At 47.5% G+C, this 24669-nt stretch overlaps 1 protein-coding gene across 50 annotated transcripts in view; it reads left to right on the top strand.

Moving 5' to 3' along the window:
* Window positions 1–24669, top strand: part of EPB41 (erythrocyte membrane protein band 4.1) — a 95917-nt gene that overhangs the window by 44514 nt on the left and 26734 nt on the right. For 5 of the 50 annotated variants that reach the window (XR_012663781.1, XM_075114661.1, XM_075114657.1 and 2 more), the window contains exons 2-13: window positions 463–931; window positions 3376–3606; window positions 6023–6127; window positions 9187–9229; window positions 11255–11330; window positions 11840–12058; window positions 14266–14353; window positions 14922–15074; window positions 15955–16052; window positions 16401–16573; window positions 17654–17770; window positions 22005–22216. Coding sequence is in view for 48 of the 50 variants with exons in the window: in XM_075114661.1 (XP_074970762.1) it covers window positions 470–931; window positions 3376–3606; window positions 6023–6127; window positions 9187–9229; window positions 11255–11330; window positions 11840–12058; window positions 14266–14353; window positions 14922–15074; window positions 15955–16052; window positions 16401–16573; window positions 17654–17770; window positions 22005–22216 (1977 nt within the window). In the remaining 2 variants the exon portion in view is untranslated. Of the gene's footprint in view, window positions 1–462; window positions 932–3375; window positions 3607–6022; window positions 6128–9186; window positions 9230–11254; window positions 11331–11839; window positions 12059–14265; window positions 14354–14921; window positions 15075–15954; window positions 16053–16400; window positions 16574–17653; window positions 17771–19121; window positions 19287–22004; window positions 22217–24023; window positions 24081–24193; window positions 24239–24669 lie in introns of those variants that run through there. The other 45 variants (XR_012663780.1, XM_075114643.1, XM_075114642.1 and 42 more) reach the window with 27 other exon arrangements.

The raw sequence follows: 24669 nt of genomic DNA, 5'->3' as shown, positions 1-24669 counted from the left end.
TTAAAGGTCTTTTCCAACCTAAATGATTCTGTGATTCTTATTTGCTCCCCTCCCCCAGCCAGTACTGCCGGAGGGGAGCAGGGATTTGGAGGAAGACGGGACCTCAGGACAGTCCTGTGGAGCAAGACCTCCTGCCGTCTCCTCCCCTTTCCCTAATCCTGTTTCCATTTTTTAATAATTTGCTCTTGGCAGGCTGCAGAGCTGGTGCCGGTTTGGAGTCAGCGCCATTCAGATGGTGGAAGATGCATGGGCAGTGTCAACACAGATGTTTGTGTCAAAGCAAACCTTAGCAAAATCAATGATTTGATTGCTCTTAGTGACTTTGTAGGCTGGAGTCGGCAGGACAGGGTGGTATGGCTGGGAAGCGTGGTGTGTCTGTGCTTGTGCCTTGGTTTGAATAGCTTAATGCAGACTTAAATATTGGAAAGCTCTTGATTGTGACCTTTTGCACCTCTCTTACAGCATCATCATGACAACAGAGAAGAGTCTCGCAGCGGACGCTGACAATTCAGAGCAGCAGCAAGCCAAGGAGGAGGAAGGAGCTGCCGAAACACAAAAGCAAGAGGCTTCCCTAGACGAAGGGGCTCAGCAGACGTCGGAGGGACAGCCTGCAGTGGGGCAGAAGCAGAAGGCCTCCAACGGCGATACGCCCACGCACGAGGAGCAGAGCAAGAAGGAGCGCCGCACCTCCGAGGGCCGGGGTCTCTCCCGCCTCTTCTCATCCTTTCTCAGGAGGCCCAAGTCTCAGGTGTCCGAAGACGACAAAGACACTGATGCCCCTAAAGAGGCGGGAGGTGATCAGAAAGACCTAGGATTAGGAGCCAGCCCTGATGAAGACATCCTGGTGAAAGCCCCCATTGCAGCTCCTGAGCCTGAGCTCAAAACCGATCCGTCGCTAGATCTCCATTCCTTAAGCAGTGCGGAAACACAGGTAACACACCCTGCTCCGGGTGGCGTGCTCCCTTCTGTTCTTGAAAGCATGTCTTTTCAGCCAAAACTAGAATTGCTTCATATCCTAGGATGGTAAGCTTGATCAGAAAAATTCATGAGATGCTAAAAAGGTTCCGTCAGCTCTCTGTGTTGCACCACTTACTTCCCACACTTGTATTCCTGTATCAGACTGTCCCGCAAAATACCCAGTCCTGAAATTGTGCTCACACTTCATGGCATAAATTAAAATGTGCCATGCTGACTCTTTACTCAGCTGAGGCATGGGAAGTCACATCAGAACTAGGGTTCAAATTAATATTTCAGTGGAGCTGTTGCTCGTCAGGATGTCCTTGGTGTGTGCAGAATAAAGGCGGGTCAGTGGCATGAGGTGGGGATTGCAAGAGGATGTGATTTTGGGGAAGGGTTTCATAGAATCACAGAAGGGTAGGGGTTGGAAGGGACCTCTGGAGATCATCTTGTCCAACCCTCTGTGTCTTCAACTTCAAGGAGCGCAAGCGTGGTATTTCAGGACTTGGTCATCTGTTCGGTCCGGGCTGGTGCTGAGCCTGCCAAATACAAATATTTTCTGCTTATGCACCATGTAGACAGGGATTTCTGCGCAGCATGTGGGCTGAGCCCGGCTCCCGGTAACCATCTGATGTCTACTCTTTACAGCCAGGGTAATTTTTCATGCAAAATTTAAAGTTTTTAAAGTATGGTACGAACTGAGGCAGAGACACCCGCAGGGAGACATTCATAGTGCTGCAGCTGGTTATTGATTTGGGGGTATTGGATGCCCTCGCTTACTCCTCGGGTAATTGCAGCTCTGCTGTTACTAGTGCGGCTGTCTGGAGTTAGAGAGAGGTAGGTGCCCCTTCTCCTCAGATGGGGGTTTCTTACAACCCAACCAACCTGTGTCTATTGCTGGAGTCATAACACATTCGTGGCAAAATCCAGATTACTTACTCTGCTGCCTGAAGTTTTGAATGGGGTCCAGAGAGGTGTTACGTACCTGCAAACCCTGACTTTTGGGGCAATGCTTTGCAAGTTAGAGCATTGCCAGCTGTAGGCAGTGATTGTAAATCCACCTCCGTAAAATTACAGGGTTGTAGACGAGGTAGTAGGTAACACCTTTTTCTTTCTTTTCCCAAATTTCTGAGCCTGTGAAAACCATGGGATGATCTCTGCTCGTGTTTTGTACCTCTGAGGGCTGGGATTAGCAGAACGGGGAGGAGCTGGAAATTTTCATGCAATTTCAGTACAGAATGTCTGTGCTGTGTTTTCAAGAGGAAACGCATCTTTTCTTTCTGTATTTAACTTTGATTTGCTGCTTCTGAGCGCATGTGAGAGTGCACCCACAGCCTTCCTTCACCATGGGCTGTTCATTTCAGATGAAGCATTTGTGCTTTTTTTCTTTTTTTTTTTTAGTTCTTATTTTAGATCAGCGTCAGTGGCTTTTTGAACTGTGGCACTCGGCAGATATTTCTGCTGTGAAAGCATTTGCAAGGTGCTGCCTGTTTGATAAATGCTGACCGATGGGCATTACGAGCTTTGACTGATTCCCTGCTCCCGATTGTCCCGGCCCTGCTGGAACAGAAGTCAGCAGCTCGTGGACATTATTTAGTTTCTAAATACCTCCGTGCAGTTGTGCCTGGGTGTGATTTCATGAGATATGATGGGCTGAAAAGGCAGGGTTTTGCGCTTCCTCTGCCGCGGCTGCATCGAGCCGTTTCCAGCACTTGTCAGAGCCTGCCGTGAACTCATTTAACCTGCTGAAATGGCACTGGAAAAAAAAAAAACCAGCTTCCTTCCTCCTCCTGCCCCCAAACTGCATCTCTTTCTGCTACTTTAGTGAATTACACTGGCTCCCAAAGTGCTTCGGTAGGCAAAGGGAGGGTGGTATGGAGGCTGCCTTCCCTTTTTGGTGTCAGAGAGCTGCTCGGTCAGCTCAGACGACCACAAAATCTCAGCACTGACCCCCCCCAGCTTTTAATACCACTGCAGCCATACTGAGTGCTCCGGTGCTGTGGGGCAAAGCCCGTCGCCCAGGGCGGCAGTGAGAGCGTGGGGGCATCTGCAGTGGGTGTATTGGATGTCCTGCCGACGAGGGGAAAAACTGACTAGTCCAAAAGGCGCTGTCGTTAAGAGCGTGAAGGTTTGCATGATGTAATCTGCCCTGATTTCTCTAATCACTCTTTTCTCTTTTTTATTACATCCTTTATTAAATTAAGACTTGAGAATGACTTGAAGGGCTTTAAAAATTAATATCTTTACCTTGCTCATCCAAGCTGCTGTTCCAGGCCCCGGGTTACTCATTTAAGTCAGATAACTAATCCCGGGGTGAGATCTCAGCCCTACAGCACACCTCTGAAGTGCTTGTTTCATGTGATGGTTTTTTTTGCATGACACATCTAAATTGCAACTTGGGTGATGTGGGGGTTTCAGCCTGCGCAGGAGGAGAGGAGGGACGACCAGGAGCCGGACAGCAGGGACTTCGGGGGCAAGGAAGGAGGGGAAGCGAAGGAAGAGTGCGCCAAGCCAGAGCCGAAACAAGAGACTCCGGAGACCAAAGCAGACAAGGATTTGAAAGCTGCCCAGAAAGCAGTGAAAAGACACAGAAACATGTACTGCAAAGTTGTCTTGCTGGATGACACCATTTTTGAATGTACTGTGGATGTAAGTACTTCTGGCGTTTGTTTGTGCTTCTCCTCTTTTCCCTCTGCCTTCTCGTCCCCTTGAAAAATGACCACAAACACTATTTAGTAGGGGCCTAATTTGCTGTCAGCGAATTACATGGCAGGCTTTACTGCAGAAAAATCTTGCTGTAAGCTATAACAACTTATTTAGTGTGTTGTAAAAATCTCTGGGTGCCTAGGGACCTTTTTTATTCTTTGTTCTCCAGTTTCCAGGGTGCCTCGCTTTGTAAAGGTGAGGGGAGGTTTAAAACCAAAAAAAGTCGTCATCTCTCTCGTTTGTGTCACAGACCAGAGTTTAGGTTTTTGTGTTGGGTTGGGATTGTCTAAATATCTTCTGCCCCTTTCCTTTGAATAAAATGGGTTGTCAAGTTGATTTGTGCTTTTCGGTTCACCCAAGGTACATTTGCCGATCAGGTAGCTGGCTAACATAACTCCCGGAGCTTGCTTTAAAGAAAAACATGCTGTGTTTAGCCTGCAGTTGAATATATTTGCAGTAAACAATTTAGTATTATTTTGTTGACTTACAGCACTGCAAACCGCTTCATCTGAGAGCTTTTCTTTGGCTTTATTTTGTGCATTCTCTCACAGGGCCGTCTTGCTGTCAGGGCAATAAAAAGCTCGCAGAAATCCCCATTTCAGTATTGAAGCACTTGTCCAGAATATTAATAATCCGGTACTTACCATTCGAGCGCACTTCCATCAGCTTGTTTTTCCCCAGTCCCGCTGGCTAAATGGGCCAGGAGAGGGTATCTGGGCACAGGGCTCCTTGTGAAAGCAGTTACCTTCGGTGATCCTGGGCAAGTAGGTCAGCGCTGTTTGTGTAATGGCGTCGCTGCTGTTGTGGCCTGGGATCAGCTCGGAGCATCGCCGCCCCGATGGCCTTCCCCACCCGCAGCCAGCCTTTGCCAGGGATTTTGTGCGCAGCCCCCGAACAGAAACTGTTCCCCGAAATGCTGGTGGCAGCATCCGTGCCGGCGTCAGCTCGCTGCGGCTTTGTGCAGGGGTTTGCTGCAGCAATGCCTTCGCGTGCCCGCAGGCTGCACGGACGCTCCTGGGGGGAGAGCTGGGGGTGGTGTGCTTGGTCCTGACTTGAGGAGGATGTTGGAGGTCTCCCTCTGTAGGTCCAGAGGGTGATGGGCACTGTGGGGAGGATTAGGCGGGGCTGCCGTGTGGGTGAGATCCTCTTGACTTGACAAGTACCCTTGGCTTTAAGGCCAATATAGTCCCACTAGAGCATTTTGAGAATTTATTAAGACTTAATTGGGAAGGAACTGCAAAGGTGTAGGCAGAGACCAGCACAAATGCCTTTATCCAAGAAGAGTAAGTGCTTTCAGGCATCCTTTCCAATTTACAGCCACAGAAGGTTTTTAATTCCTATTTGTCTTTAAGTGCCAATTCCTTGAGAAATATCCAGTCTAACACCTGCACTGTGTTACCTATAGAGCCACAACGTATGCACTGGGGACCTTACACTGAAGGGATGGAATAAAACAAGGCTGTGGTCTTGGACCAGTTGCCATGCTAATATGACTAAAAGGAGAGATGGGGGCACAGGCGATGCATTAGTAAAGCTTATTTTGCATCACTGGAACTGCACTTACTTTTTAGCAAAGCCTCCAATAGAACTAGCTGTTTCTGGTTACCATAGTTTTGTGCCTCAGGGGTGTTTTACTTCATGCTTTTGGACTAAAAGTGTATCTGTTCCTCGGGCCAGTTCACTTCTGCAGGATTTGATTAAAAAAAAAAAAAAAGATGAGATAGGAATGCTCAAAGTATGTTTCTGGAGGCAAGAAGTTGTGTGCTAAGCAGCTTTCGGCGCGTAAGGCAAAGCTGGAGAAGCTGGGTTTCATCAGCAGATCAGGTTGATGAAAAGGCCGTGGAAGTGATGTTCTTTGTTTCTCAGATGCAGTTTCTTTTGTGACCCTACTGAGCCAGGTTGCCCCCAAACTGGGGGACTGTAGCAGTGGGTTGTAGCAGCAGTTTCATACTCAACATTGATCATCTTTTGATCAACTCCTCATTGTCTGACAGCCTGGAGCTGGGAGATAGCAGTGCAGTAGATGTACTTTGGGAGGGAAAAATCCATGAAAATCCTTGGTGTTTATTGAGTTGAGAAGCTCAGCTTTGGGGGGCTGCAGACATGGAGCCGGTCATAGCAGAGAGACGGGCAGCGGTTCCTGTTGCTTTTCTGGTTTGAGTTTTACGCCTGATGCTTCTTGCTATAAGGAGTGCTTGCTCCAGGTCAGCCAGGAGATCGGATTTTGAGCTACTCGGGTCTTTTTTAACCTTCTTGATAGTGCAGTGTGGTTAGATTATGTTCTCTTTCTCCCCTCTCCCGTGAACGGGGGCAGGCAAAAACCAGCCCATCCTACAGAATTACTTGTGTCTCTCTGCAGAAACACGCCAAGGGGCAGGATCTACTTAAAAAGGTCTGTGACCACCTCAATCTCCTGGAAGAAGACTACTTTGGTTTGGCCATATGGGACACGCCGACCTCCAGGGTAAGCAGCTGCTGTTGCGTGGTGTTCTGCCCCCGGGTGGGTTCAGCTCTTTCAGAGGATCATCTCCCCTGGGGTGCATAGGCTCTTCTTAAAACTCCTCTCGGTGTGCTCCTCAAAAAAAGACTGGGGGTCATCACAGAGGCAGAAGTTGTGAATAAATGGCTACAGGAGCATGGATTTTAGTAAAAAAGCTGTGTGAACTTGTCTCTTCACCTGGAGGAAATTCATTATATTTGTTTACCGCAAAATGATGCCATTAATTTGTAAAGCTATAGCTCAAGAAGTTAGAGGAAGATAAGGCTTTCCTCACTCTAGAAAAGCAGCAGTTTTTAAATGGGGATTTTAAGAATAGGGTAAGTACTCTTAGGCTGTAGAAGATGAGCCTCAGTGTCGACACGCTGCAAGGGAACTTCGCAGTCCTGGAGCCGGTGTTCACCAAGGGCGTAAGGCGGAGCGGTCGGCAGGAGGAAAAGCTGCCTGCCCTGGCGCTGGCGGTGGTTTTGGTAAGGTTTGGTCGGAGCCATCCAGAGCAGTTTTGAGTCAAGGCTTTGCCCTGCAAAAAACCATGCGTGACTCTTCATACCAAAACTCTTACTCACATGGTTTCAGTTTAAGGTCTTTGTTTGGTTAGACCCAAGCAGCGTCGTATCTTTAAACCCTTGGTTACGCTTTAACTCAAGCAATGACTTGAGCTCTGTTTCACGAAGCTAGTCAAAAGTGTGCTAAGCTGAAATCAAGGGCCCACTTTTATGTCCTTTAGACCAGTTACGTTGGTCCACATTCTGACTATTCCCGTGCTTCACCTACAGCAATCACTTACGGGCCCAGTTACTACGGCTGGCAGGCGTTTGTCACTAAATACTTCATAATTGTAAGTGTGAATTTTTAGTATATAGGCAAAATAACAGCCCATCACTATTTGAGGCAGGCAGAGCTCTGTCTTGGGATTGTTTTACTGTCTCTGGTGTCTTGCTGTTTTCTTGCCCGTGAAATTTCCTTCCGCGTATAATAGCCTGGATTTTTTAACTCTAGGAGTTTGTTGTGCTTGCAGAGGGAGAGATAGGCGTACTTTCAGATCCAGTTAAGAGCAAAAAGAGTTTAGCTGGAGCAGCTCAACTTCTCACACTTGTGCTGTGGGTAGCTCGCTGCTGCATCTCCCAGACCCCCAGGACTTGCTCTTCTCCTGTCCAGGCATGCTGGTGTCGATTCTTCTGGAAGCAAAACCATGCACCTCCTTCCGCGCAGCCGACAAGGGCTAGGGCGCTGGGCAGCTTTTTATCCATAGGGACTGAAACCAGCCAGTTTTGTCAGATTTGTGTCCTGGAGCTGGGAGCTGAGGAAGGTAAAGCTCTGCTGGGCATCGGTTTAGCTCCAGCACAGAGTAAGCTGCTCGGTGGAAGTCTGGTTTGCTCTAACGGGGTAAAAAACCATTTTGGGGTTTCTTGGAGAGCTTTCTGGTTACGTTTCATTGAACTTTGAAATCTAAAGCTCCATCTCCCTCTTGCTATGACTTCAAACAAGACCCGACACTGAGTTACTTGATTCACAGGTAGAAACGATCTTAACAGATGAGCTTCTGCACCTCGCCCGCAGCTGTGCGGAGCAGGCGGCGCTGCACGTGTGTATTCCCGGGCAGGGAAGGGTTGTATGAGGGATTTTCCACCTTGGTATTCAGGGAATAAACGTTCCTGGGGATGGGCATTTTCCCACATGGAAACAGCAGAGGGTGACAGTGGGAACAGGAGATTGTGGCGGTGGATAGAGCAGCTGGTCAGCACCGGAGGAGCTTGATGCTCTCGCTGCTCTGAAAGGGAGGATTGTTTCCCACTGATTCCTGACAGTGTGGATAAAAGTGCTGTTAATTGCTGTGCCCGGCATTGTCTGCTGGATCAGGCAGGGTGAGTGCCGGGGGTGCATGGCTGCACCCCGGGCTCGGCTGGCCGAAACCCAGCCGTTATCGCTGCAGAAAAGAGCAGTCGTGGACACAGCATGGACGTAGAGATGCTGTCTTTAAACGGTGGCCCTAAAAAGACAGCAAGTGGCATTTCTACCTTTCAAATGGATTTTGTATCCCCAGTTTTATAGGTTAGAGGGGCAAGCATATAAAAAGGTAAGATTAAATGTAAGTATCGCTGTCCCCCTGCCATGAAATTACGTGTCCTTCTGGTCAAGACGGATCAGCTTGGGGGATTCAATGACTTAATTCCTTCACCTTGGGAGACCTGGATAACCAAATCCCGCTCAGAGCTCATGAAAATGAAGAAGATGGTTTAATGTAGCTTCTCCATGAGGGCCGTTAACACCATGCCATCGCCTTCAGCAGGGGACCCTGACCTCTGCAAAGGGAAAGGCCCAATCTGGACGTGCTGGGAGTTGCTCAGACCGTGCTGGCAAAAGCAGGAGTTGTTTTTTGAGGCTGATGTGGCACCACCATCCCACAAACCCCCAAATTACGGGGCGGGAGGGAGGAAGGATATATTTCTAAGTTTGTAGCTGAGATAATTACTAGAAGCTTGAGTCGTAGTTAAAAGAGAGAAAGCTTATGTCACACTCCTGTAAAATATTCCAGCTTTCCCCAGCGATTGGATGTTTTTGTTCGTATTTCAGTGATTAGGTCATTATAAACCATAGCTAATAAGAGAAAATTTTGGTAATCTTTGTTCTGAATAGGGTAAGTATGGAGCCAGGGTGCCTAAAATGAATGTAAACATCCCATTTGCCTATTTTTAAAGGCACTGGAGAAAAAAAGTGTTGCACAAATGCCCCTTGTGGATGTAAGCGTACCTGCTGCTCTGTGCCTGCAGCCCTAATGTGCTGCTTTTCTATTTTCTCCTGTTCCTTGTGCCTCCCCTACGAGTACCTGGTAGGTGGAGGGTTGGAAATGCACCCACTGAGACCATAGACTGGAGTAAAAGTTGTGAAAAATGCACCATCTGTCCAGTTTCCATGGCTGTGTTCGTGTCAAATGTTGCCCTTTTGCCATATTTTTAGTGAATTACAGTTTTCTGTTGTGTTTCTGGAACGTCTGTTAAACTGTGAATGTTTTTATCCTCTTACAGACGTGGCTGGACCCTGCCAAAGAAATAAAAAAACAGGTTCATGGTAAGTAGATTGAATTTATCGTGTGGGTGTGTGCGGTTTCTCCCCCCTTCCCTAAATAAGAGTGGCTCTGGTGGCCCAAGGGTGGGTGAGAGTTCGAGTGAGGGTGTCTGGCAGGGATCAGCACGAGTTCAAGCAGCCTGTGCATCCTTTCTCTTCTTCTTAAGTGATCTTAGCGATGCGCTAGATTTAGGGAAAAATGTCGTTTTCTTGGGGAAAGATCACTTGGTGTGCGTTCGCCCTGTGCAAGCCCACACTATCCTTCCCACCACGCGATGCGGAATTGGGGGATCTGCTCCCTGTTGGAGGATGGGAAAATAGGTGTCAGTGGGAACTGTTAACATCTCAGAGGAGACTGGGAGAGCCTGAGCAAAACTGCATGCTCTAGCAAGGTTTTATGGGCTCTGAGGCTGTTTTGGGGTCCAAATAGAGGTATCGGAATGATAAATGACTTGAGTCATATCAGAGCAAATGCTAGATGCTCTCCAAAATTGTGTTTTAAGGTCTGCTAGCACTGAATTAGTTGAAGATGAGGGCAGCGTCAAATAAATTTTTGAGGCTTTTCTTTTCTCTCAGGAGCAAATCTGACTGCTTCGAAGGAAAATACTGTTTTAGGTATGCTTTTGGTGGGGTCGCAGGACAGGGCGTGGCATTAAGTACAGATTAGGGGGGAAATGCCACAGGGCTATGGAGTAGGAAGGGCTCCTGCTCTTATCAACTTCCCTTTGAATCGATGGCAGGGTGTGCGTAAAGGGCATGAGCTGCTCTTGCTCTGCAGGTAAAATTCAGCTTGTAAGTGTAATGAGCAACCTGCTACGGCATCTGGTCCCCTGAGATGGGTTAAATGGCAAATCATTTGAGTTTAATTGAGTATATGTTGAATGTTACATATGAGTATGTGTACATATAGGTTATGTAGGTTATGAGTATAGGTTGTTGTACGTATACAGGGAGTCAGTCTCTGCCTCCTCCTTGCAATCTGTAGGAAACCTCTGCTACCTAAAATGTCTTCTTGGAGTAACTTGTTTTGAACTGTGTATGATGAAAACAACATGCCTTGTGTTTAATCCCTGTTACGGCATTGCATAAGAAGTAAATCCATGAGCGCTACTTCCCCCCTCCTCCCTGTCTGAGATTGCCTTAAATCTCAGAGCAAGTTAAGTGCAGGGGTATCTTCTCTTTCTGAAATAAATATTATTTTGAACTAGCGTTAAAGGGCACAGCAAGGGGGGAGTTGTAACTATGAAAATCACTTTGAGTGCTTAATGGGTCGGTCGGGACTATTTGCTGCATGTAAACCTGATTATTTGCAAGGAAAGGAGAGTAACCCCTTCAGCTGTGTCACCTAGACGGTCTGTACCACATATAATGCCAATTCTAGGTGTGATCTGGTGGATTCTCACTCCAGTTAATGCCTGTAACGGTGCAGTACAAGGTTTGCACCAAGCTGCGTTAAAGCATTTAGGTCTGGACTTGTAAAGCTCTTCCTGTCTTCGTTCTTGCTGTTTCTTCCAGAGATTGATGCTCCTATTGTGCTGAGTTTAAACTGTGGTCTGACCACCCGACCACGGTGCATTAGGCTGCTGAGTCAATTAGCACATCTGCTCCTTACAAGAAATTTGAAAATTGGGTCGGGTGATAAAACAATACTAATTCATTAACTTATAGCACACGCCTGACCTCTCTACATAAATCTTTTTTTTTTTAATCAGTGAGAAAATATGTAATTCGCCCTCTTAACAATGAATTTAATTTTTTCCACAAGTTGTGGTCTATTCACATGTATTTGCCTGCCCTGCTTTGTGTCCTCCTGCCTGTATCTTAGCCCTTGTAAATGAAATTGTATTTTATACCGTCGGCTAAGCAGCAGCCAGCGGTGCGAGCGAGCACCACTAAAATCAGTATTTATGATCCACTGGCTGTATTTTGAAGATCAGACTGGAGATCCCCAGCGTTTTTGTAATGACTGACTATCATGAAGCTGTTCAGGTGTGTTTATTTTTCTCAACCCTTTCTCTGTAATTGCAGGAGGCCCCTGGGATTTTACCTTCAACGTCAAGTTTTATCCGCCGGATCCTGCGCAGCTGACAGAGGACATAACCAGGTGAATTACCTGGGAATCTTGCTGCCGGCCAGGGAGCTCGCTCGGCAAAGTAGTGAATATTGAACAGAAATTTTTACTATTCGGCCATTATTCCATCCCTTGGCAAGGAGATCCAACGTCTTAACGGTCTGGAGGGGTTTTTTGTTTGGTTGTCAGTGGATGTCTGGGATGCTCCCTCTCTTCACCGAAGTCCGCATGTGTAAAGTAGCATCATTTATGATCCTGACATGTCTGTTTTTGCATAGAAAAGTATATTTTTATTAAAAAATGAGGTTTTCTGATTGTAAGTGTCCTCTACTCCCTTTGCAGAGTAGAGTAAGTCCTCCTTCCTCCATGCTCCTTACCATGGGACTGTTACCCCATAAGTGAAAGTACAGGTAGAAATTAGAAACAAGCATCGTGCTGCCTTCATCAGTGGCACAAAAAAAGAGATTCTGATTGATCCTCAAGTGTCTTAAGTTTCTCTTTGCTCTTTGGAAATAGTATTTTGCTTCTCCCCCACCCCCCAGGTATTACTTGTGTCTTCAGCTCAGACAAGACATCATTACGGGGCGGCTGCCCTGTTCCTTTGCGACTTTGGCTCTGCTGGGTTCGTACACGGTCCAGTCCGAGCTGGGAGACTACGACCCCGATCTCCACGGCCCGGATTACATCAGTGAATTTAAATTGGCCCCAAACCAGACAAAAGAGCTTGAAGAGAAGGTTGTGGATCTTCATAAAACGTACAGGTAAGGTGTGGCAGCTGGAGGACTTGTTCGTGCACAGCAGCCTGAAATAATGGGGCTTTCTGGTATTTTCCCCACCTCTGTCGTATGCTTTTGGTTTCCTGCTGCACCGATTTTTTTTATGTTGGCAACAGAAGCTTTAGCAGTGGGGTGTGAATTTTCAGCTACTGAGAACATCAGCTATTTAAAAAAGATCTAATACTTTATAAACAAAATCTTTCTAGAAGCTGGGATTCCTTTTTCCTGCGTGAAGAAGAAATTACATTTTTTAGAAAGCAGATGCAAAGCCTTGCAATTGTTTAGTAACACGTGTTCTTTTTCAACAGTACAGCTGTGAAAGTGAGTTTTATTTCGTGTGAAAATACAAAGTTTGCTTGTTTTTAACCTTGCCCTTTGTCTTTTTTTTGTTGCTGTTTTTATATTTGCTTTGGCATTTATGTAATTTTTGGATTGCGTCTGGTTGGAGCAGATCTCGTCTCTTTATGTATATGCCATAGCCTACAGCATGTTTGGGGTTTTCTGCTGCCACGTTTAATGAGTAACACTTCCTAACGTGGAAGTATTCCAGGTGATGCAGGAGGTATAAACCTGCAGTTAGGCTGGCCTTGGATTTCCCAGCGCGGCCATGACCTGGGCAGATGCGCCCTGTTCCGGTAGGGTCGAAGGACTCCTGGGAGTCCCCTGGTCCCAGATTAGAGGGCGACAGTAACCAAACCTCTTCCTCGTCTTATTTCAAGCTTATTTTCATAGGTGCTCTCGAGTGCTTGGATTGCAGAAGCTGGGCGGAGCTGGGCGAGGGCGGCCAGCCGGCAGCTTCTGCACCCTCCCAGAGATGCATCTGGGTTTTGGGGGAGGGGAGCCCATAAAACCAGTTGGTGATAGGGAGGCCTTCAACCGGCAACCCCTTGACCTGTGGAAAGCTGCTGGCTGATGCACTAATGATGAGAACAGAGCAAAGACGACGCCTTCTCGCAGGCAGACGGGAGCTAATAACCTGAGTGCAGTAGGGGAGGGCGGACGTGTGCCCCCGGCTGTGACCAAAGCTACAATTAACACTTCGCTCAACCCCGCAAATCAATACTTTAAATTGATTCCCCTCCATTTGCACTGAGAAGAGAGGAAATGAGGGAAAATAAGTACGGGGCTGCTGACAAGCTTCATGACTTGAAGTCAAAGGCCGTTAGCTGTGCTAGAAGTGGCAGATCACGTTGCTGAATTATTCATGGCTTCATTAGAAGGATACTTCAATGTATAGGGCGTAGTTATCTTTAATCTGCTCGTGTGTGCCGGAGGGAGGAAGTAATATGCAGCCATTTAATTTCTGGTCCATATTCTGTGAACCTCGAGCTGTCAGAGGGTTTTCAGTAGGAAAACTCCACTAAGCCGTGCTCCGTCTCTGGCTACTCTATTTGCAAAGCGCAAGGCACGTGTCGGAGATGGCGATTGCTCCTGGGTCTTTCCTGGAGGTTTGTCCTTAGAGTCGTCTTCGCCCTGTCTCCCACCGCTAAAACCTCTATGGACGTCGCACGCACGGTGTAAGCGAGCGCTCAGTAAGAGAGACATCAAAGCGGGGAACAAAATGAGATGCGTACAGCCAAATACTCTCGCAGCAGAGCTGCTAGATGTACCTCGTACACCAGAAACTTATTTACAAGGGCACGTCAGTAACATTGATAATAGCTGTTGTTATCAGGATGTTTCTGTTAAGCGAAGTTGTGCGGCCCCTCCTGCAGATGGGGTACCATCTGTTCCCAGAAAGCGTCTCATTCATCTGGTCTGCCCCAGTAGGAATCGCTGCCGAGTGGTCTCAGCTGTCCTTGCATTTGGTTTGGAGAACAAAGCTGGGTTTGGGGGGCGCCGGAGGCAGGAGGTCTGGGAGGACAGGACCCGTCACCCTCTGCCTTCAGCTGAATTGGTGTTTCTTCCACTGAATCAAGTTTTGGACCCCATAACGCACTTCCTCGCTGGATAACTTGCTTTCTTGTCGGGGGTCCGTACAGCGCCACAGAAATGCGGTGTATCTGTGTTATGGGGGTGTCTCAAAGCACAGATTTGTGCATTCGGAGCAGTTTAATAATTCTTCATCTGGGCACACATCTGTGTTGAAAGCAAAGGAAAATCTAACGTTTAAATGGTTTTGTGAAGTCTGACCTGTTCCCTCCTAAAAGCAACAGTTAGGGGAATGCCAAGCCCTTTCTCTTTTTCCCCAGATCCATGACTCCAGCCCAAGCAGATCTGGAATTTCTTGAGAATGCAAAAAAGCTCTCTATGTATGGAGTCGACCTTCACCAAGCCAAGGTGAGAATCTGTGTGTGTGCACCTGCCTGTGGCTTTTGTGATCTGATTATCCTTCCCTTGCAGGAGCAACTTCACCTATTTCAGGAGGCTCCTTTTGAAAGATATAGGGAGGAAGCTGGTTACTGGTCCAGAAACAGACACACAACAGAAATGCCTCAAGCACTGTTGCAAGTGTTGTAAGAGAAGTGATTCTTCCCGACTGCTTATTTCTATATTACAGGAAGCTTTACAAAGCTACTGATGTAGACAGGTCCTGAGGAACTTAGAGCAAGGCTCTGACCTGGCAAGGTGAGCTACTCTGCTCAGAGGAATGCAGGGTAGATTCTAGGCCAGCCCTTTGAGCAAACAGCATCGCAGGAGGGATCTGCAGAAGGGAGGAGGTTGTAAAGAGGAACGTGAAGGAAAAGCAAGCCTGGCCCTGGCTGCATAAGGAGCTAGAAGCTGATGTCTGGGTGGTGGGGAGATGAGTTCAGGAGAGTCTCGGAGGAAGGCCAAAGGGGTAATTTGGAGGACATTGACCTGAAATTTTTAACTTTGACACTGCTTAAGCCCTCATCTTCTTTCCCAGGACTTGGAAGGGGTGGATATCACTCTGGGAGTCTGTTCCAGTGGCCTTCTTGTTTACAAAGATAAACTGAGAATCAACCGCTTCCCTTGGCCCAAAGTCCTGAAGATTTCCTACAAACGCAGCGGCTTCTTTATTAAGATCCGGCCAGGGGAGGTACGTTCGGACTCTCTTGCGCTCGTGTCGTCTTTAATTGCTTTCTGGTGACCACCAACGGGTATGCTTCACTGAAACAAAGTGGCGGGAGGGAGCAAGCTTTTCTCTGAATGAGCATTTTACACTCTCTTGGGTTTCTGATCTTGGCTTGGTATTAAGTTCAGCTCCTCAGGTAGAGCCCGCTGACCTTGCTGAAGCCGTAAAACAGCGGGTGACAATTTAAACAACGTGTCATCCAGCACCACCTCCTGGCACTGCGTGGTATTCCCAGCATCCAGAGGAAAGCTGTGGGAAGCTCACGCTTGAGACTGGGAGAGGACTAACTCCTTTTCTGGAAACAGGGCAGCACAAAGGCTCTTTGTCTCACTTTAAAAAAGTGTTAAAAAAGCCACAGGGGCATACCTTTTCATTTAGGCTGCCACGGGCAGGGGGCAGATGCCTTGACGCTGCCTCTTGTGAACAGAGGGATCCCGAGAGCAGCCTGGCTGCTGGAAACACGGTGGGGAAAGAGGCTACAATGGGCTTCTGCCTCTTTACTCCTCTCCTCCTTCCTCCTGCTTTGAATGCCATGACCCAGCCTTGCAAGGAGGTCAATTTTCGACCCTGTCCCGCAGCTGGGCAGAATGATGGGGAGGTGAATGAGTCTGAATGGCTGCAAAACCCTCTGCACATCCTGGTGCATCCTGAGAGATGCCTGGCCTTGTGGGCAAGCCCTGTATTTTCTCGGACCCGAGCTCCTCCTGCACATCATGGAGTGAGTTCAGCTGCTCTTGGGCTAGACCAGCAGTTTGTCCCACAGCAGAACAGGTCGATGGGCTGGGAGCTGGACTCCTGCCACATTTATGCCTTGCTATACCTAAATAACTTATATTTTCTGCAGCAAGAACAGTATGAAAGTACAATTGGGTTCAAGCTACCAAGTTACCGGGCAGCGAAGAAGCTGTGGAAAGTATGTGTTGAACATCACACGTTTTTCAGGTGGGTTTTCGAAATGGTAGGCTCACCCTGAGTAACTAATGTTTTAGGTTAGGTGCTGAAAACAAGCACTCCTTCAGCGTTCCTCGGTGTTTCATTAAAATTGGAGTGAAATGGTTGCAGAGACGTTAAATGCTTATATTGCAATAAATTTCTAGGCGGCTTCTGCTTCGTAAGATGCGTAAGACAGAGGTCTTCTGGCTTATGTGGATGTGAGGCTTGTTGTTAGCGCGTGTTGTTTTGTTAATCAAGCGTATGCAGAGACTTCTTTAATTTGTATTTCAATTTCTCTTCGCCTGCCGCTTCCTAGATCTGGAGGTATGATTTTTAAATTGTGCGTGTGGTTTTCAGGCTGACTTCCACTGAGGCCATCCCGAAGAGCAGGTTCCTGGCGCTGGGCTCCAAGTTCCGCTACAGCGGCCGGACGCAGGCGCAGACGAGGCAGGCGAGTGCCTTGATCGACCGACCTGCTCCCCAGTTCGAGCGGACGGCAAGTAAGCGAGCCTCCAGGAGCCTCGACGGAGGTGAGTGTCCGGTGCCTCTTCCCTCCCTGTGGCTGGATTCAGTAGGATGTTGAAATACTCCTTAAATACCACCTAAATTCCCTGCTTTAAAAGAAAAACACACATTACTTCTCACTTTAATACACGGCCTGGATATAAAATGCAAACCGATAGCGGTACTAGCAAGAACTGATCGACAGAAAGGATTGTAGGTGGGTGCTGAAGGCTTATGGCAAAATTCTGGGTGTAAAGATATTTCCTCATTCAATCTCAACGCATTTTCCTTTTAGTAAATCAGGAATTAAGCTATTCTAGGATTTGTTTTGTTTAATGTAGCTTCCTAAATTATATAGTTTTCCTTCAGGGAGATATATTTTGCCATAACTGTGAAACCTCTTCAGTGACTGTTAAAGCGAATGTTGAAGTTGGTGGCATATGGATCAGGTGGGCACGTCCCTCACATTTTTAAGAGAGCTGGATAGCAGCAGGCTAGAGGAGGCGAGGATGGAGCGGGGAGTGCCTAAGTTTGCTTCCCTTCATCTAGATCATGGGGTGCTTGTAAAATTAGGATCCAGGGCTGAGGGGAGCATCCCTTGGCACCAAGGGCACCTGATGAAGCGAGAGCAGTGTTGCTTTGAGCCCCGAGGTTGTGCTGCAACCCGGGAGGGAGCAGGGCTGCCCCAGGGCCCCGTGGCCAGCAGCAGCCAGGCTGCCCCTGCTCTTGGCATGGGTTTACAGGGCTCAGCGACACCCTGAGCCCGGGCTTCACGCCTCGGAGCCGGGAGGGAAAGGGCTGCCTGGTCTGAGCTCTGTACCGCAGCAAAACAAAGTGCCCGCTTGCCTGCAGTCCGGGTGCGCGAGGTTACCCAGGCACGATGCACGGCGGCGAGGGGGCCAGCACTCTTGGTTGCCCCTCGGCTATGCCCTGTAGACCGTTACGATCCCGGATGAGTAGAGAAATCCCTGCTGCAATCCCGCACCCAAATGTCAGAGCTTGGAAAAGAGCAGCCTGTGAATGTAACGCTTCTGTCCCCGTTGAAGTCTTCAGCTTTTCTCCATCTGCCGTGTGGGCAGTTGTTAACGTGTGCCCCGTTTCCTCAGCTAAACGCGCGACTCAAAAAGTTGAGTTCAGAGCCTTAGAGGAAGAGAAGCAGGAGGAGGTGGTGGCGGTTGAGGTTCCCGAACCAAAACCCGTGGATCAGATCCAAGAAAAGCCAGGTATAGCTGTGGTGGTGGCTACAACTCTTCTGCAGCGCCTTTCCTATCCTTCACATGCTTGTTCCTGACAACTCCAAGTTTCACGAAATCTGGCAGCTTTCTTTTTTGTTTCTTTGCAAGAAGAGTCTGGCAGTCGGAGGACAGACAGCCCGTCCGAGCCCCGGCTCTGGGAAACCCATTAAATTTTCCACCTTGCACCTTGTTAGACTGTAATTCTTGCGGGGAGGTGGGGAAAAAGTTTAGGTTGTGCTGGCACTTGAGAACTGTCTCCTTATTAAATTTGAGGGTTTTTTTTGTAAATGTGGATTAGAAAACTTTAAAGTTTGATCTTGAAACTTCTCATAAAGCTTCTGAAATTCTTCAGCCCGGGACCCGCTTGCCATTTTTTAAAGCCTGTTCTGGGTTGGTTTTTTTTTTTGGTGGTTTGAGAAATGCTGCCAATTTTGCTACACGGAGCCTTGTATTTCTCTTAAGAAAAGTACCATTAATAAATATTAATGCCCCTAAGAGGTGTGTAGGTACAACAGCATATTTGAATACTAATAAGCATATCACAGCAGCGGTGTTGTCAAATATTTGCAGTCTTCATCACTTAAATAGCGAATGTCTGTTGTGCATTAGGGCTGGAGGTATTTCATATGCAAGTGCATCGTGTGCTGCTGCACTTCCCTTCTTCCACCCTGACTTTTTGTACAGCACGCTTTTGACATCACTGTTTTTCCGGTATGAAATCTAGACCAAGCTTTCATAAAGTAACGTGGCAGACTCTCTCCCCACCGCTATCTTGCCTTGAATTCTCCCTAGTCAGCGTCGCCTGCCAGGGAAAGCCTGATGCTGTAAAAACAGAAGGTGGAGAATGAACTTCTAAGACACGAGGCTAGATGGCTGTCTGTTCTTAGTTTTTAGATTTGAAGTTTATCACTCAAGTACATTTAATTAAAGCTGTTAGTTTTTATATAGGTTTTTATCTAGAGGAGCCTGCGTGTGTTTTTCATGGATTTTTACCAGCCAGCACCTGCATCTCCCCAGACTTTGCAGGCAGAGCCTGTCCTAGCACCGCGCTCGGCAGCCGTTTGCACGTCCCCACGTATCCCTGCCCGGGCAAGAAGCCTGCAAAGCTTATTTGTGTTGTTTTTCCCCCTCTCATCCAATACCCTGTTGGGCCTGGCAGCGCTAGAAAAACTGATGAGTGATTGCACGGTTAAAAATTACTATTAAGCTGCCTGGTTTGAAAACCCCGTTGCTGTTCTCAGCCGCTGCCTTGGAGAGGGATCTCCTCTCACTGTTTCCTCTGCTGTGGTGACTGTCGTGTGTCCACACGGTTCTCCAACCACTCTATTAATGCATGCAGACCTCTTTCTAGCCAAACACGCTCTTGAAACTTTTGAAATGAAACCCATTGCAGAGGAGGAAGAGGAGGAGGAGGAGAAGGCAGAGGAGGTTCCCATTGCTGAGCCAAAGTTACCGGAGCCGTTGCAGCCATGGTCAGGTACAGCTGCAGCGGCGTTTGGCATCGGTACGGCTCCCACGGCCGCCCGTGGGCTGACCTGCTGGGTTGAAGTGATGCAGTGCTGTAGGCCAGAGGTTGCATCGTTTGCGGTGGTGTTTGTTGCCATTAAAATCATACTCGGCTTTGCAAGTGCGATACGCGAGCGCTGCTTTATTGGGGGCAGATGAGGAGGTGCCATGCCGTGGCTTGGCTGTGTGCCTGTATGTTGAAATGAGCGTGCAGTGGCCTTTTAACGCTCCTCTGTTACCGTCCCTTCTTGTAAGGTTGGTTCCCCTGAGCTGTGGGAGCGTGCGGTGCCTGAAAATCAGGTTGTGTGATCTGGGGCTGCTGGAGGTCACCTACACTCTGCTTTTTTTCTTCACTAGGGAGCCAGCTTCTTCCCTATATAGGTTTTGGTTTTTTTTCAGAGCAACTTCACTGTTGCAGACAGATACACCCTAATTATAATTAAAACCAGAGTTGGTTAGTCATTGCAGGAAGAGGAGATTGAAGCTGTGGAGGGAGGTAACTGGGAACTTCACCCGTTTCCTTGAATGTTTTGAAAAATGCCAAACCAGCCCCTGTGCTTCATAAAATATTCATAAGTTGTTCGACTTGAGGCTATTCCACGGGCCGGGCTGCAGCAGAGCGGACAGCAGCCAGTGTCAGACACGAGCACACCCAGGGGTCTCCTGCTGCAGCTGCCCCTTCTCATTCACCTCCTGCACTTTTTCTTCCTCTTGGCACATTTGTTCCCAGCAGGGACAGTTTTCTTGGCCAGGGTGGTATTTTAAATCTCATATTTTGGAGCAGCGCTTTTTACTGTGTTTGAATCGTCATGTGTCATAATAGCCAAAGGTAGTAAATCAAGAAAATATAGTTAAAATAATGCAGTTCTGGAGAGCGCAGACCTCCTTGCTGGATATCAAAAGGAGAGCCTAGGATCTTTTATTTTATTTCCCATGTGTCTTGAGGCTCTGAAATGCTGCGAGAGAAGCAGGAGTCCCTAAAGAGGGGTGCCCTGCGGATTTACTGATAGCAGTATTTCCTCTGCGATTTGATCTTCAAGGTGGCATTTTAACACCTGCATAACTTTTTTAGCCAAACGTGCTCTTGGCAGTGTTGAGATAAGCCCAATTGAAGAGGAGGAGGAAGGAAAAATGGTGGTGATGAGAGAACTAGAGCCGGTCCCACAGGAGCCAGGTACCACCACGAGGGCTTTGCACACCCAGCATCCTCCCAGTCCTGACTGTCCCTGCCATCTCACCGTCTCTCCGTACGGCCTCCCCGGCGGCTGTCACCGCTTCTGCGGCATAAATGACACCGGGACACGGCACCGGTTATCCTTCGGAAAGGATGACGCAGTGTCTGGCTCACAGAAATGAACTGCCGTGCTGAAGTGCGGGTGGGGGGAGGTAAAGGAGGTGGCGGTGGTGGTTTGGGGTCTTAGTGTGGATTTTCAGCAAGGCGTGTTGTCTAGGAGTTTGTCTTAAAAGTGTAATTTCAGTCCCTGAAAATTCAGGTGGTTCTTTGCCCCTCCACCATGTCTGCTTTTGGCCACGTGGGTACTTAATTCTGTACACGTTTTATGCACACGGATGAGACGCAGTTATCTTTTCAGTCAAACGGGAATTCTTACTGAGGAGTTACTTAAAATTACAATTGCTTTTTTAACACCAAGTTTTCCGGTGCCTTTGAGCAGCTGGACAGACACTGGTAACCCAGTGTTGGCTGGGGTAGGTTACACAGTGTGACCCTTGCTGCAAAAACTGACTTCAGGAGTATGAGACCACGTCAAAGAAATATTTTCAGGTGACTAGGTATATTTTTAGCGGAATGGCTATTAAAACCAACACCAGGAGAACCACGTAGCTTATCGCGTCTGTAGGTACACACAGGGAATTAACTGGGCCTTGCTTTGTCGCACCGTACTGGCGTGAGTGTTTCGGAGGTGTCAGGCTTTTCAGGGAGTGGAACTGTCTGGGAAATCAGGAATCCAAGGAATGAGTAGGCAGTTGATTTTGTGTGTACCCAGTGCTGGTATCTAAGACTGTCATTCTTCTCTGGAATGATGATTTTTTTGGCAGCATGCTGTTCATTTCTGCACTGTCACTGATCTGGAGATGCTGGGTATCTGCAGCAGGAGATATCCATCTCGGGCACGCAGCCTCAGCCTGCTTTGAAACCCACCTGGAAGTTGCTGTAAAGTTTTATAGAGCAACACTTGTTATTTTTTTTTGTTCCTCTGAATTGCTGAAAAGACTGGGGAGAAGGGGGAAAGCCTGTGTTGCCCTTCCAGAAACCATCCATTTCTGGTTGAGGAGATGCCAAAGAGTCAAGAACTCACCACAGCTATAAGTGGTTTCTGTTTTAACGGCTGCATTGGGATGGACTTCTGTGTCTGTTGTGTGGGAAGGACCCAGAAATCGATGGCACAGTGTCAAAAATAGATTCACCTTTCTGGTGTGGCTTCTCTGCAGAGTGCAAGCTTGCTTTTTATAAACCATCTGTTGTGGGGTTTTATTTTATTTTATTTAAACCATAAGGAAAATAATCACAAAGTTCCCGTACTAAATGCACAAGCCGCTTTGCTCAACATCTTTATTTCTTTTCCGTTTTTTCCCCCTCCTCCTCCTCCCTTTCTTTTTCAATGACAGCACTGTAATTTGGAAAGACTTTTCCTGGCGCTTTAGAAGCGTTGCCTGCTCTGAACTGTGTCCCTGTCTGTCTCTCCCCCATCCTCAGCAGTGGCCGTGATAACCCCCGAGAGGAGTCCCCGGCCCTCCTCTGCCCCGGCCATCGCTCAGAGCCACGCTGCAGAACCAGGCCTAGCTAAGCCCGACACAAAAGACATGGTCGCTGCCTCTAAAGTAGAAAAGGAAACAGTGAAACCCGATGTGAGGCGTGAAGAAATCCCACCGGAGAAAGCCAAGCCAGAGCCAGGCGATGCATCGAAGGTAGGTCAGAGCGGAGTCCCTTTGGAGGCGGCTGCGCTTTGCCGGGCTGGGGCATTGGCTCTAGAAGCTGCCCCAGAGCGACAGCTCTGTGCATCTCCCCTCCCGGGCAGCCAGGGGTTTATTCCAGGCATCGGGTGGGAGTGAGGTACAGGGGCTCTGGGTCCCAGGGAAATCCCAGCCCTGACCCTCCGACTGCGGGGGAGGAGGAGGTCTGGGGTGGCTGGGTTTTAGTGGTTGCGCTCAGACTAAATGCAACTTGCTGATATATGGTTAAAAAAAAAAGCTGGCAAGAATTGCACAGAAGTTCATGGTAGTTGAATTCAGAGCTCACCCATTGCTGAGCTGCCTCTGCCGATTCCTGGTACCACAGCAGGAGCAATTCCAGAGAAATCAGTGGGACGGATCTGGTCTGCAGCCCTGCATCGGCACGCAAATGTTTCTGACACTGATAGGCTTTCTCTGGGAGAGCTGTTAACATGCTTCTGCAGACTGAACTAAAGCTTTGGTTAAGAGGGGCACTGTTGAGACCTTGGGGGGGGTTTCTTGTTTAAATGAAGTTTTTTTAAAACGTTACTTGAGGTTTTTTACAAATGTCTGAGACCCCTGTTCGTGTTGATCTGTGCGCATTGTTCTCGTCAGCGAAAATAATGTGAGAAATTATTGTTCGTATTACAGTGTCCTTAATATCCTGCAAATCTGATTGACTGAGACCTTCCAGCGTGGCAGCAGAGGTGTATGCCTCAAGATACAATGTTCTCATTACTCTGAATATTTAGCTGTTCCTAGCATTACTGGAGCCACATTTTTTGCTATAATACATCACGCAGTGGGTCTTGTACCACATACTCCAGGGGAGATCACTGTTAATTAAGGTTGGGAGATGGGAGTGAAGAAAGGACGGTTGCTGTGTGACCCGTAATTTTTAAAAGAAAACGCTGAAGAGATCTTCAGGATGGCACTCTGGAGTGTGCACCGTGGCAGAGTTCCTGCAGCGCTGTCCCTGCACGGCTGCTCACCCGCCCTAGCATTAAACTGAGAACAAGTAAACTTTATTCATCCCACCTCACTTATTACAGGGTTTTTTTCCCAAACACTTAAACACCTTTTTTTTTTTCCCCCTTTAAATGTAGGTGTGGGAGGAAATTGTGGATTTGAACTTGCCAAATTTACCCTGTTGCTGAAATGTAGCTGCATCACTTCTTTTAACACTTCTCTCGCCTTTAGAGTATTTGGCAATTCAGTTTCCCTAAAATACTTTCCTTAAAGTGTTAAGACAGTCTTGGCTCTCTGCCTATGGACGGCAAAGAACTTCATTTGCGACGTTAGGTTTGATTTTACAGAGAGGCCTCTTCCCACTGACTCTGTGACCGTAATACCTGTTCGTTACGTGGTATAACAACAGCGTAACAAATAATTTTCCGATTTTTGAGGTGTTCTGTGTTAATTTGAGCATGTTGCTTTGGGGAAGGGCTTCCCTGGGAGATTCAGCTGCAAATGAAATTTGAAAACATTGCCTGGCAAAGCTAATGCAAGTGGGAAGCCCTTCTCCTGAAGCACTAGAGAGCACTGGTTTTCAATGCCAATAATTCTCAAGCTGAAGGAGTCATCGTAAATGCGCTGTTAACTAACAGACTGTCAGAGAGCTGCGGTGTCATTAACTCTTTCCGGAGGTCTGCATGTTGGTTTTTGCATGTTCAACCCAGCATTTCAAAACCAACTTTATGCAGCTGTGTTTTGAAACTAAATGGTCTCTTGAAACAAGTCTACTAACAAGAAATGTTTTTACCAATTTATTTCTTAAATGTAGGTGAGGAAAACGCACATTGAGGTCACAGTACCCACCACGAATGGTGACCAGCCCCAGGTTTGTGCTAATAATTCAGTTAGGTTGCTCACTTTTTTTTTTTAAGGTTATACAGTGAGGTTCAACATAGTGAAATGAACCAACAACTTTTTTTTTTTATCACTGCCCAACAGCAGCAGCCTGCAGAAAAAGAGGAAGAGCTGATAAGAATGAGGAAGGTTAGCCATTTTACGCTCTCCCCAAACAAATTTGCCATATCATTCATGCATCTGTAACCTGTTTAAAAAGACAGTGCTCCAATTTCTTCATGCGCTTTGCGTTGGGTTTTTGGGTTTTTTTTTCCTAAACTGCAACTATCAAATATTTGATTTTTAAATTAATAGCTTTTTGTCCCGCAGACAGTCTGACTGCAAAATTACGCACAATGAATGTTCAAGAGAAACACGCTTGGTTTGATTTATAAAATTTTATCTTCTCTGTAACAAATCTAGTTAGAAAACAAAGAAAACTCTAAAGTGTGCATTCCAGGAAATGGAAAAAAAAAAGTATAATGTTTTTTTGGTATTGATTAAATAATAGGGGACATATCCACGATGGGAAAGGTGGTAAAGACACAGTTGCTGCGCACACTGAGAGCTCGTAAAAGTTA

The sequence above is a fragment of the Phalacrocorax aristotelis genome, chromosome 20 (assembly GCF_949628215.1).
Source record: "Phalacrocorax aristotelis chromosome 20, bGulAri2.1, whole genome shotgun sequence".
Lineage (NCBI taxonomy): Eukaryota > Metazoa > Chordata > Aves > Suliformes > Phalacrocoracidae > Phalacrocorax > Phalacrocorax aristotelis.
The sequence above is the reverse complement of the archived record's forward strand: the minus strand, read 5'-3'. Positions and strand labels throughout refer to the sequence as shown.